The sequence below is a fragment of the Silurus aristotelis genome, assembly GCF_946808225.1.
Source record: "Silurus aristotelis genome assembly, chromosome: 1".
Taxonomy (NCBI): Eukaryota; Metazoa; Chordata; class Actinopteri; order Siluriformes; family Siluridae; genus Silurus; species Silurus aristotelis.
In genome coordinates this window covers 23,534,892-23,547,200 of record NC_139574.1, presented here as the reverse complement: position 1 = coordinate 23,547,200, position 12,309 = coordinate 23,534,892, and the positions used below count along the sequence as shown (strand labels likewise).

The 12,309-nt window shown below is 35.8% G+C and overlaps 1 protein-coding gene across 3 annotated transcripts in view; it reads right to left on the bottom strand.

The window, feature by feature from the left end:
- Positions 1 to 3,646: 3,646 nt before the first annotated feature.
- lingo4b (leucine rich repeat and Ig domain containing 4b) overlaps positions 3,647 to 12,309 on the bottom strand; it is a 25,158-nt gene continuing 16,495 nt past the window's right edge. For 2 of the 3 annotated variants that reach the window (XM_083552792.1, XM_083552793.1), the window contains one exon: positions 3,647 to 5,667. In XM_083552792.1, coding sequence (XP_083408918.1) covers positions 3,835 to 5,667 — 1,833 coding nt within the window. In that variant the 3' untranslated portion in view covers positions 3,647 to 3,834. Of the gene's footprint in view, positions 5,668 to 6,476; positions 6,607 to 12,309 lie in introns of those variants that run through there. The other variant, XM_083552791.1, reaches the window with a different exon arrangement.

The following is a 12,309-nucleotide window of genomic DNA, read 5'->3' as shown; positions in this document are numbered from 1 at the left end:
GAGCGTCTCAGGGCTGCATTCGGCTGAGGTTTCCACTTTTTCAGTATTTTTTTTCCCAGAAGCTGGCAGTCAGACTAAAATCAGACCAAATTTAGTTATATTTAAAACAAAGGAAAATCACATGCACTGTTTATTTCCATGTGCAAATGACCATTCTGTAGAAACTTAGCATCAGCAATACCCACTGGTTCTAACACCTGGACAAACATTTTTCTCTTTCTTAGACCAACTGCTGTGTAAATCCTGGGTCTCAATGCCATATATGTCATGGCCACTGGATTGTTGTCAAACCACTTAATGACAGTAAGGTCTTCAGGAGGATTTTGTCTAACCACTATATGGGATGCCCCTCTTCTTCTCTTTTTAATGGACTGATCTACTATAATGTTGCACTCTTTTGGTTTTCTGGTTATTCATGAGCATTCCAGTTACTGTCAGCCCTGGACACCCTTTCTCCTTTAGGGAGTCCAGGTCAGCAATTGTAAGGAACGAGTCAAAGAACAGGTGAGTTCCTCTGGGAATGGACTCTGCCAAATGTAGGACAGCTTGTTCTCCAATGTCCCTTGCAAAAAAAAAAAAGTAATAACCTATAGGTGTAAATAATAATAGTGATATAATTAGAATATCAATGTTCATGAACAATTTGCAGTAAAAATCTTTGTGTCTCTGACAGTGAATCCCTTTCTGCTCATTTGCTATTTACTATTACTACTACTATTACTATTTTCTACTTACTTTTTTGTTTTATGATATTGCTGTATTTTATTAATTTTCTGTTATGACTCTTATTTTATTACTATTTTGCACATTGCCATTTGCACTTTGTTTAGCACCTAGGTTCTACCTGGTAGTTGCTAGGTGCTATATAAATAAAGGGTTTTTGGAGGTAACAACTACAAATGTCCACCATGGAGGACATTTTTCAGCCTTTTAGTTATCTTGGTAAAACATTGTTACATTATGTTAGAAAATAAATGAAGAGTTTTTATTTGAGGAGAAAGTTGCCAAAACACCACCCCTATAAATTTGGTATTATTTAAAAGTCCTACTGTAAATGTCCTCTTTACATTTTATATTTATTATTATATGCATATGTATTTAAGCTTGCATACTGTATATGTTCAAGACAGGACAAATATGAAGTGCAGGTAGTGAGTAAGATATAACAGATGAAGTCTTTTAGAGATAATTCTAAAGGGGCTTTAAACAGCTGGTCAAACACACATTGTTGCTCTGGGCTATTTGTAGCAACTGCATGAGAAAGTTCTTTCATTGCAGAATCTGCATTAAATATAGCTATCATTGCAAAAATATACATAACACTAGTCTTTTGTTTTCATTTTCTGGAGGAGTCTGGCAAAATAAATGAGTGAATTTAGAAAAACATATATAAAAGAATAGCACAACAAACACTTAATTTAATTAAACCATTGTATCTTATAAATAATTTTGAATAACATAAAACAACAAAAACACATACATGTATGATTTAGTTTTAAGGCATTGGTTTTATATATGTAATTTAATATTTACTTTAAATTTAATAAACATTTGATTTCATTTCATATTTATACAATACTTCCACTTCTTTTCTCTATGGAAGAAAACAGAGAAATTGAAAACAACATTTTTAAATAAAGCATATATATATATATATATATATATATATATATATATATATATATATATATATATATATATATATATATATATATTTTTTTTTTTTTTTTTTTTTTTTTTTTTTTTTTTTTGGTTTATTACTTTATTTATTGAGGCAAACATAAAAAATAATCCACCAGAGCAACATTTTACTAAATTCTACAACCCTCCAGAGCTATACTGAACATGCCTTAATGAATGAAGAGTTTTATAAAAAATGAATCCAAGATTAAGGATTGACAGATCTTTTATCAGAATCAGTCAGCAGAGGGGTACCAATGAATTTTAAATCATTAGGCATACCACTGAATTCAGATAAAGACCTTCATCACCAAGTGGAGAAAATGGGATCCCCACTGGCATTGCCAAGAACAGGCTGTCCCTCTAATATTGGCAAAATAAGAAGAAAACCTATAAGTGGTGGGGGTACTTAAAGACCTGTGGCAATCATAAATATCAGAAAAACCAATGTGTTCTGGTACAAAACCAGTAGGCCTCTGACCTTCTAGGTTGTCAATGACCCAATGCAAAAACAAAACAAAAAAGTCAGCAAAGAAGATCAATGTTTAGTAATGAACCAGTCAGATCCCAGGCAGATATTCTATCAAAAACAAATACATATAATAATACATAAATAAATAATACATTGAAAAGGGGCATGCATAGGTGCTTATAGATGAGTTAATGGTTGTGCACAGTTGTGCAACCAGGTAACTGTATTTTTTTCAAAGGTTATTTGGAAGGGTTATTCAATTGTTTGTAAGAAACGAAATTGACAATGTATCATATTTATTTACTAAGTTATTTATTTATTTTACATCACATTAATTTTAACAGGGGTATGTAGACATCTTACATATAGGAGGTCAACTGAACTGTGATGGTGACTGAAAAAGACATAGTATATGATTTATTTTCACACTCATCAAATCATTCAGTGAGCCCCTATACCTTGTGGACAAAGGCAGCCATCATTGAAGAGACCAGTCCCATCAAGATAGAAATGTGTGTGTGTGTGTGTGTGTGTGTGTGTGTGTGTGTGTGTGTGTGTGTGTGTGTGTGTGTGTGTGTGTGTGTGTGTGTGTGTGTGTGTGTGTGTGTGTGTGTGTGTGTGTGTGTGTGTGTGTGTGTGTGTGTGTGTGTGTGTGTGTGTGTGTGTGTGTGCTTTATTTGAGTGAAAGACTGCCATTTTACCACCAGTGTCTCTTAGTGGAAGATTATTCACATACAGAAACAGTACCAATATAAAGTCATGTCAAGATTGTTTTTCAACAGCACTGTTGTCTCTTAATGCTTAGAATTGAAGTGCATAAGAAAACATTTACAGTCAGATATTTATATGTACAGTACTATTATTAAGGAACTACAATCCAATACATTCAAAATAACAACAATAACATCTCATTTCAATCTTAAAAAAGTTTAACTTGTCAACAAAAAGGTTCATGCAAACAAAGGCCTTTGGCCTATACACACATGTGTAATCCAGAAATAATAATAAAAAATCAATAAAAAACAAATCAGCAGGATGTGTAGAAGAAATGCACAGTATGTACAAATCCAAATGTCATTTATCGCTAAAAATCTTACGCCAAATTATCACATCGTACATAATTTTCATATTATATATATATACATTAGTGATACACAAATATTTGCTATTAAAAAAAAGAAAAAAATGTCAAGTTCAATAATACATGCTTTTATAAAATTCATAACATGCACTACTTTTTCAATCTAGGAAATATGCCACTCCTGACAATTTAACAGGGGTTTTATACATATATTGTAATGTTTTGCATATATATATATATATATATATATATATATATATATATATATATATATATATATATATATATATAAACCTGATCAAAACACCTGCATTATCTCTGGTTATGCTTGGTTAGTTGTAAACTCCTCAAATGAATCTAGGGAATATATCTCTCTCTTTCTCTTTTTTCAAGATTAATAAGCTATTTAGTATTTCAGGAATAAATATTTTGTAATGTTTTGCAAAGTTGTAAAACTACAAAGAATGTCTGCAATAACAACAATACTGAATTGAAGGCAGCTGTAAGCTATAAGCTTATGTAATGTTACCAAAATACCCTCCCCCCCATTATTTCAGTACAGTTTACAGAATCCACAATCCAATACTGTCCTTAGATGAGTTCATATAAGCTTCATTGTAAACCTCCCCGTGTCTCCACCTTCTCCACCTCCTCCCATAGATGAACGTGGCACAAAGTCAATGGTGGCTGTGTGCTTAATCTGGCCCTTACTTTGGCTCCAAAGAAACATGAACACAAAACAAATGACCACTGAGCTTAGAAAAGAAAGAAACCCCATAGTGGTAGCAATGACAAGAGTCTTGGCATCAAAGGGAAAAGGGCTTGACAGCTGTGCTGATGAGTTGGTAGAAGGAGGCAATGAGGTTTCAACCAAACTATCATCAAAGAAATTAGGAGGTGTGTAGTTTCGAGAGGAGCTCCTCACATAAAGACTGGCAGAGATATTATCATTTCCTGCTGCATTAGATGCAATGCATAGGTAAGTTCCGGTGTCCTGCACATGGGCATAACGCACTTCCAGAGTTCCATTTGCATGCACTCGTATTCTCCCCACAGAGCTGAATGGAGTCTGCTGGGGTGATAACCAAGTTATACTGGGTTGGGGATAGCCATCTACTTTGCATTCAAACTGAACATTTGTTCCCTCATCCACAATTACGTCTTGTAGCTTACGTTCAAGGATACCTGCCTGTCTGCAGATAAACACTTTGGAAAGCTCTGCCTCTGAAAAGTCACGAAACTCCCGCCTCCGACCGCGTTCATGGGCAGAACATGTAGGCTGGCGACCATCAAAGTTTAACCTCAAACGACGTCGCATCACCCACAGTAGCCGACAGTCACAAGTAAGTGGGTTCCTGTCCAGTCGCAAGATCTGTAAGTTCCCGACTGCATGGAAGGCACTTTCTTCAAGGGTAGTAAGTCGGTTTGAAGATACATTGAGCAGCTTAAAGTGAGCCAGGCATCTAAAGGCGCCTGGCTCAATGCGGAGCAGTTTCCCACCCACCAAGTGGAATTCCTGAAGTCTGAGCAATTCTCCTAGCTTATTACTCTCTATAGATGTAATAGGGTTGTAGGACAGATCTAAGTAGATCAGGTGTGTTAAATGGCGCAATGAGGCATATGGTATGGCACTCAGATTGCAGTTACTGATAACCAAGCTGGTGATATTTAGATTCACAAGGCTGTTGCTGTTTAAAGTCTCTAATGAGGGCCACTGAAGTATCTGCAGTGTACGCAGCTGGTGCAGCCGACGAAAGGCATAGTTGGGCAACACATTAATGTTTAGTCTCCTTAGGCGCAGTTTGCTTAGGCTTTGGAGTTGTGAAAATGCATCAGTAGGAATAGAAGTAAGGTTACTGTGGTCCACATTCAGCTCCTGTAAGCTCTGCAGACCAACAAAGGCCCTCTGTGAAATAAACACCAGGTCATTTTCCCCTGCATTTAGTTCCTGTAGGTTCACCATCTCCTGAAATGTGTAGTCCAGAAACACAAGTATCTCATTCTTGCTAATGTCCAGGCTGAGAAGGCTTGACAGACCAGAGAAGACACCAACTGGGATGATCTTAAGCCGGTTGTTTTTTATTTTTAAAATCCTTAGGTATTTCAGGCCCTGGAATGCTTCCACTTCAATCATGGAGATAATGTTCCCACTAAGGTCCAGCTCCTCTAGTTGCGTTAATCCATAGAACTGTCGCCGAATCAGTGTCTTCAAGCGGTTGCCAGAAAGGTTCAGCCGCCTGGCACTGATGTGCAATCCTTCTGGAACAACTGTTAAGTGTTTTGAAGAGCAGTTGACCTCTAGTGTGTCCTGCCGACAAATGCACTTTTGAGGACATGGCCACAGGAAATCAGACGCTGATAAGTGCAAACAGTAGAGTAGCAAGAATGCTGAGACCAACTTCTGATGACACGCCACAAACATCTTAACTCCTGCCTGTTGGAGAGAAAGCAACAAACTCAGTTAAGGAGAGATTTATAGGATGGACCAACATAAAAAGAATGAATAATATTGCATAATATTGCTAGGGGTGCATTGTGATATACTGTAAAGGTACAATTATGCATAAAAATACAAGAAAACAAGGTTACCCTTGATTTTTACTCAGTTTGGTCTAATTTGTGTTTAACTATGCTAACAAATGAAAATAAAAGGTATACATACTGTATGTTTTCAACATACTGAAAAAAAGCCACATACAAATGCATATTATTATTATTATTATTTTTTTATTTTTTATTTTTTATTTTTTATTATTATTATTATTATAGCAGTTGGTAAGCTGTGTATTTTTTTTTTATGTGAATGGTATAAGCCTGGATAAAGTTTAAAAATGATTTTAAAAGAAAGCTATTCAAGCAACTGTACTTTTTCAGTTATTTCATTTTTTGTGTTATTTTTTTTTAAGCTTTTTCATTCTCATTTAGTTGTGCACTACCAGTGACTACATTAGCATGTTATTACACTGTAAGACACAATCAATATTATTCAAAGCTATTGATTATAAGCCTAATTTCAGACTACGGATAAACTGCTTAAAATCCGATAGTTTAGTTCTGTTATGTAAAATGAGATCGTTCTAGATCATGTGTTGTCTGTTAGAGTTCATATTTAAATACATTTTTGCAGTCTTTGTATTTGCATAAATTACAAAACAATTTAAGTAATGTTAAATATTGTGCATGGCAAAAAAAATAAATAAAAAATTTAAATCACTCATTTACAACATAGAAACTTATTCAAACCTGTAAAGCGCAAAGTCCTTTGCTTTTCTCCAGTACAATCAATTTTCCCTTTTTGATATCATTAAGCAGCAGGTACATGACTGCAGACACCAATTCAATCTGATTTCAAAATATACTTTCCTCACAAATTATCTTCTAATTGTAATACAGGCTTGATAGTGAGAATGCTGGTATAGCTGTCCTATTCTAACAGCATGCAGCCTATCTGTGGAGTAGAGAGCTCAAAAAAAGTGTTGATCCCTCTGTTAGATTTCAACAGGTGTACAAACTCTGGGAGTGCTTAAAGAAAGACTCACTACCTTACTTTCACATCTCCTATTTGTACACACTTTCAACATCCACAAAATGTATCGAAACTGTACAGAACATTGTATGTCCCAGACTATTTCATAGTTCATTGTATGCAGAAAAACAATCCTTACCCACCTAAATGTATTTTTATCTATTGTAATTAACAATGACACCCAAAAATCCATGTTATTGTCACCCTGTCACAACGTCCTCATAGCACATATGCGCTCATTATTTTAAGAAACACAAATAAAGGTTGCAAAAGACAAGGTCAGATCTGACTTTCTCATAACACTCTCTGTAAAAGTACAATTGTCTGAAAAGGTCAAAGCTCTGTTTCAGGTGGTCTGGCATCGAATAAAATGTACAATAACCTTCAAGAATATATTGACTTGTAAACTTTAATATTCTATCTGAGCAGGTGAAGCATTACACAGAGACGTGTATAGAATGTCACTGGCCTCTGTCTCCTGCCTGATATTTGACCTCAATGTGCAGACCAGAAAAGGGTAATGCTGACTCGATTTCCCTCTTTTACACACTCTGATGCTATTTCTACTTTGCCTGTGTGAGATCTATCTCCAGTTGCTCGCTAATCCTCAATTAGAATTCCACAGATACAACAACAATAGCTTATGCATGCATATGTGTGAGAGAGAGAGCTGTTTATTACTCTGCAGAATTCAGCTGGACTGCACTTGTGAGTATTAAAGGCTCCTCCAGCAAATAACAGGTGCAGGAATGAGTGACAGAAGATAAGCAACTGTCTGAATGTTTTTTTTTTACTTCAGCAATAGTACAGATTTATATTGGGGCTGATTTTTTTTTTGTTTCATTAAATTTCTTAACAAAATAATTGTGTGATTCTTATTTGTTTGATTAATATGCCTTGAATTACTATATGTTAATGTTTCAAATAATGTAGGATCTAATGATGGTATTTCTTGTCTTCTTATACAGGTTTTAGGTCCAGGTCCAGCAACAAAGTCTGTTTACAACAAGGTAAAACAATTAATATGGTAATTAAGGTGTAAAGTAACAGCTGAAAGGTCATGACTTATGCATAAGGTACGAATAATGGTTTCTCCATAAGAGAGAGCTGTGTTTGTTTTCTTTTTTTGTTAAACCAGAAACTAATAAAGTCTCTTACAAATCTGATTCATATCAAGTTTTAAATTTGCTTTCCTTTTATTTTCTCTGCTGTAGGATTTTGTCTGTTTTATTTTATCTGTATTTACACTATGAATTTTTTAAAAACTTTTCTGTTCCCAATAAATGCTCACAGGCAATATTTTATGCAATTTTGAATGCTCATACATTCTTACAAACAAAAACCTACACAAATATGAGTTATTAAACAGATAATAACTGGCTGTGGATTTCCTTTAGTTTGTACTGCAAATCTGTATACAGTATATTATGGGTTTTTAGACTTTGTGCATGAATGATATAAAGGTAAAATAAGATTTGTGTATAAAGTCTTCAGGTCCAAAACAAACATAAATAAATTAGTCATTGCTACTGTATACATCAATATCAAGCCCGAGGCTGTTCCACATGCAGAGGTGAGGTATAAAAGCACATAGATTTCAGCTTTGTGTATTAGCTTATTAGTAAGCCTTGGTTTATTTTTTTGCAAAGCACACAAAAAGAAAAAAATCCTTCTTTTTGTCTTTGTTTTCAAACAAGCAAAGAATTCAAGATAAGCTTGTTATTTTCTTTTTGGTTAACCTAAGGCACTGTGATTACATTTCTGGGATACATTTAAAAAAAATTGAATAAAACATAATCCAAAGTCTAACCGAACATATTCTTAAATTGAAGATTAGAATTTCAGCCCTATGCTGTAAGAGGGAGTGAGGAAAATAAGTATTTGAACACCCTGCTATTTTGCAAGTTCTCCCACTTAGAAATCATGGAGGGGTCTGAAATTGTCATCGTAGGTGCATGTCCACTGTGAGAGACATAATCTAAAAAAAAATCCAGAAATCACAATGTATGATTTTTTAACTATTAATTTGTATGATACAGCTGCAAATAAGTATTTGAACACCTGAGAAAGTCAATGTTAATATTTGGTACAGTAGCCTTTGTTTGCATTTACAGAGGTCAAACGTTTCCTGTAGTTTTTCACCAGGTTTGCACACACTGCAGGAGGGATTTTGGCCCACTCCTACACACAGATCTTCTTTAGATCAGTCAGGTTTCTGGCCTGTCGCTGAGAAACACAGAGTTTGAGCTCCCTCCAAAGATTCTCTATTGGGTTTAGGTCTGGAGACTGGCTAGGCCATGCCAGAACCTTGATATGCTTCTTACAGAGCCACTCCTTGGTTATCCTGGCTGTGTGCTTTGGGTCATTGTCATGTTGGAAGACCCAGCCTCGACCCATCTTCAATGCTCTAACTGAGGGACGGAGGTTGTTCCCCAAAATCCCGCAATACATGGCCCCGGTCATCCTTTCCTTAATACAGTGCAATTGCCCTGTCCCATGTGCAGAAAAACATCCCCAAAGCATGATGCTACCACCCCCATGCTTCACAGTAGGGATGGTGTTCTTGGGATGGTACCCATCATTCTTCTTTCTCCAAAAACATTTAGTGGAATTATGACCCAAAAGTTCTTTTTTGGTCTCATCTGACCACATGACTTTCTCCCATGACTCCTCTGGATCATCCAAATGGTCATTGGCAAACTTAAGACGTGCCTGGACATGTGCTGGTTTAAGCAGCGGAACCTTCCGTGCCATGCATGATTTCAAACCATGACGTTTTAGAGTATTACCAACAGTAACCTTGGAAACGGTGGTCCCAGCTCTTTTCAGGTCATTGACCAGCTCCTCCCGTGTAGTTCTGGGCTGATTTCTCACCTTCCTTAGGATCATTGAGACCCCATGAGGTGAGATCTTAGATGGAGCCCTAGTCCGAGGGCGATTGACAGTCATGTTTAGCTTCTTCCATTTTCTAATGATTGCTCCAACAGTGGACCTTTTTTCTCCAAGCTGCTTGGTAATTTCCCTGTAGCCCTTTCCAGACTTGTGGAGGTGTACAATTTTGTCTCTAGTGTCTTTGGACAGCTCTTTGGTCTTGGCCATGTTAGTAGTTGGATTCTTACTGATTGTATGGTGTGGACAGGTGTCTTTATGCAGCTAACGACCTCAAACAGGTGCATCTAATTTAGGATAATAAATGAAGTGGAGGTGGACATTTTAAAGGCAGACTAACAGGTGTTTAAATACTTATTTGCAGCTGTATCATACAAATAAATAGTTTAAAAAACATATATAGTGATTTCTGGAGATTTTCTCACAGTGGACATGCACCTACGATGACAATTTCGGACCCCTCCATGATTTCTAAGTGGAAGAATATAATATATTGGGAGAGTAATATATATATTACTGTAATAAGGTAACATCTGTTCAATTACTGGTTAACCATTTTTTAAAGGAATGTTGACCTCTACTGAATGCTGTGGATTAGAAACCATATAACCAGTCCACAAACAAATATTTGCATAATCCCTTACAAAGAGCAGACAGCTGGCTTCTGTGTGACACACATGTTAGACGGTTAGAGCTGATATAATTTGCAAAATCCTGGTTTCAGACTAAATTCCAGTCATAGGAATTGGCTGTTGTTGGAGGAGGAGCATGATTCGAGTCTATGTCATGTGTATACCAGCCTGAGATTCCTGGTAAACTTAGAGTGAGATTTAGATGGCTGGGCAGGTTCAGTTATATGGAGCTTTCATCCACTAGCTAACAACATAATGGTCAAAACTGTTTCCTGTTGTTTTGTGTCTAAGAAGTCTCCCTGCTTCTAAGCATCAATATTACTAGTAAAATGTCATCAGACAAATTTTCACATACTGATATTTTTGAAAGCCAAAACTCAATGCGTGGTTTTCTTGGTCCTATATAATTTGCTAATGAAATTACAACACATATTTACATTAAGGAATTACTTAGCTCATATATAAAGAAAGGCCTTGTAGATGTGTAACTGGTATAATATACTGTATAACCTATGAAATGCAGCCTTTCATCAGATTCTTGTTCATCTATTATTGAAACTGTTAAATCACTAATTCATTTGAAGCTTGAAAGTCAATATTGACAGGTTGAGTGCAGCAAAACAAACCCAGTGAACAGATAAGTGATTGCTGGAGTCCATGAGTGCATCCACTCCATGATTTATTTGAGTCTGCAATAAATCAGGTATCAGGTGGGGACTGTGACACTGGCTATTTAATCAAAGTAAGCTGATTAAAATATGTATTTGGATTTCCCCAACTTCTATTTGCTCTAGATACATTTCCCACACTGCACATTACTGGTAGAACAGTCTGCTGTTGAATCTCTCATTACAGGAAACATTTACTAAAGTTATACTGATGTGTGTAGAAAAGTCAAATGACTGTGTGCAACAGGAAGAGTTATTTTACTGATAAGATTAAACCACTAAAATAGGGAAATACACCTCAGTTAAGGAAGATTAGTGTGGCCATATGTGCAAATGAGCATTAATACAACACAAAGTAATTTGTATCTAGTTTTGGTATTTAAATATAATAAATGATACAAAATACAAAGCCAGGTTTACACAAAAAAGGGTTATATATATTTTTTTTTATTTGGGCTGATATTAAGATGAGATCTTCAGCCTTAAAATGCAGAATGTGATGTAGAGTATAGTGCCATTGTAACCAAAGACAGCTGAAAACAAAATCTATGTCAATGAACAACAAAGTTAAAAGCACCAGTAGGGAAATAAGACTATCCAAAAGTCATGAAACAGCTACGAATATGGTGGTGGCAGTAACAAAACATAAAGAAAACATGCTAGTGGACAGAAAAAATATCCTTACTACTTCAAACCTACATTGAAAAAGGTTTACATGCTCCTTTTTTTCTGCATGATTCCAGATTAAATTGCTTGACTTTGCAAGCAGGTGGCAGTAAATTTCTTTAACAGAACGCATATCGTTAGACAATGTTAACAGTATCATCTGACATAGAGAACAAAAGTTATTGCACAGTCTATTATAGAATTTGGCCAAGATTTTAATTGTGCTGCATGAATCTCACAAACTAAACTCAACTTGAGGCAGTGACATGCTTGAAAGTTATCAGTGCCATTACCATGCATCTAGAAAGAACATTTGTGTGACTAGATTGACCAATCACTTAAACAGTTACAAGCTGTATTTTTAAAAACAAGCCAAAACTGTTCTGTCCAGTGTTTATCTTGAACACATAGTAAAATTATGGATATTAAAAGAACTATGAGCAGTGGCTATAGTATGTGGGTGGGTAGTGAGAGTTAAGATATGAAAGGACTTTTTTCTTTCTTGAGCTCCTGAGCAGTAAAATGTTTGTGTACAAGCCAGTAGATTTAATGTCAATTTGAAAGCCTTCTTTAGGCAGGCAGGCCAAACACTGATTTAGGAAACCTGTGGCAAGAATATGAACGGAGCCAGATTTCCTTTCCTGCACCAGTAATTTGGCTCGGGTTGGAAATGATATTGACACTGAGAGGTTTGG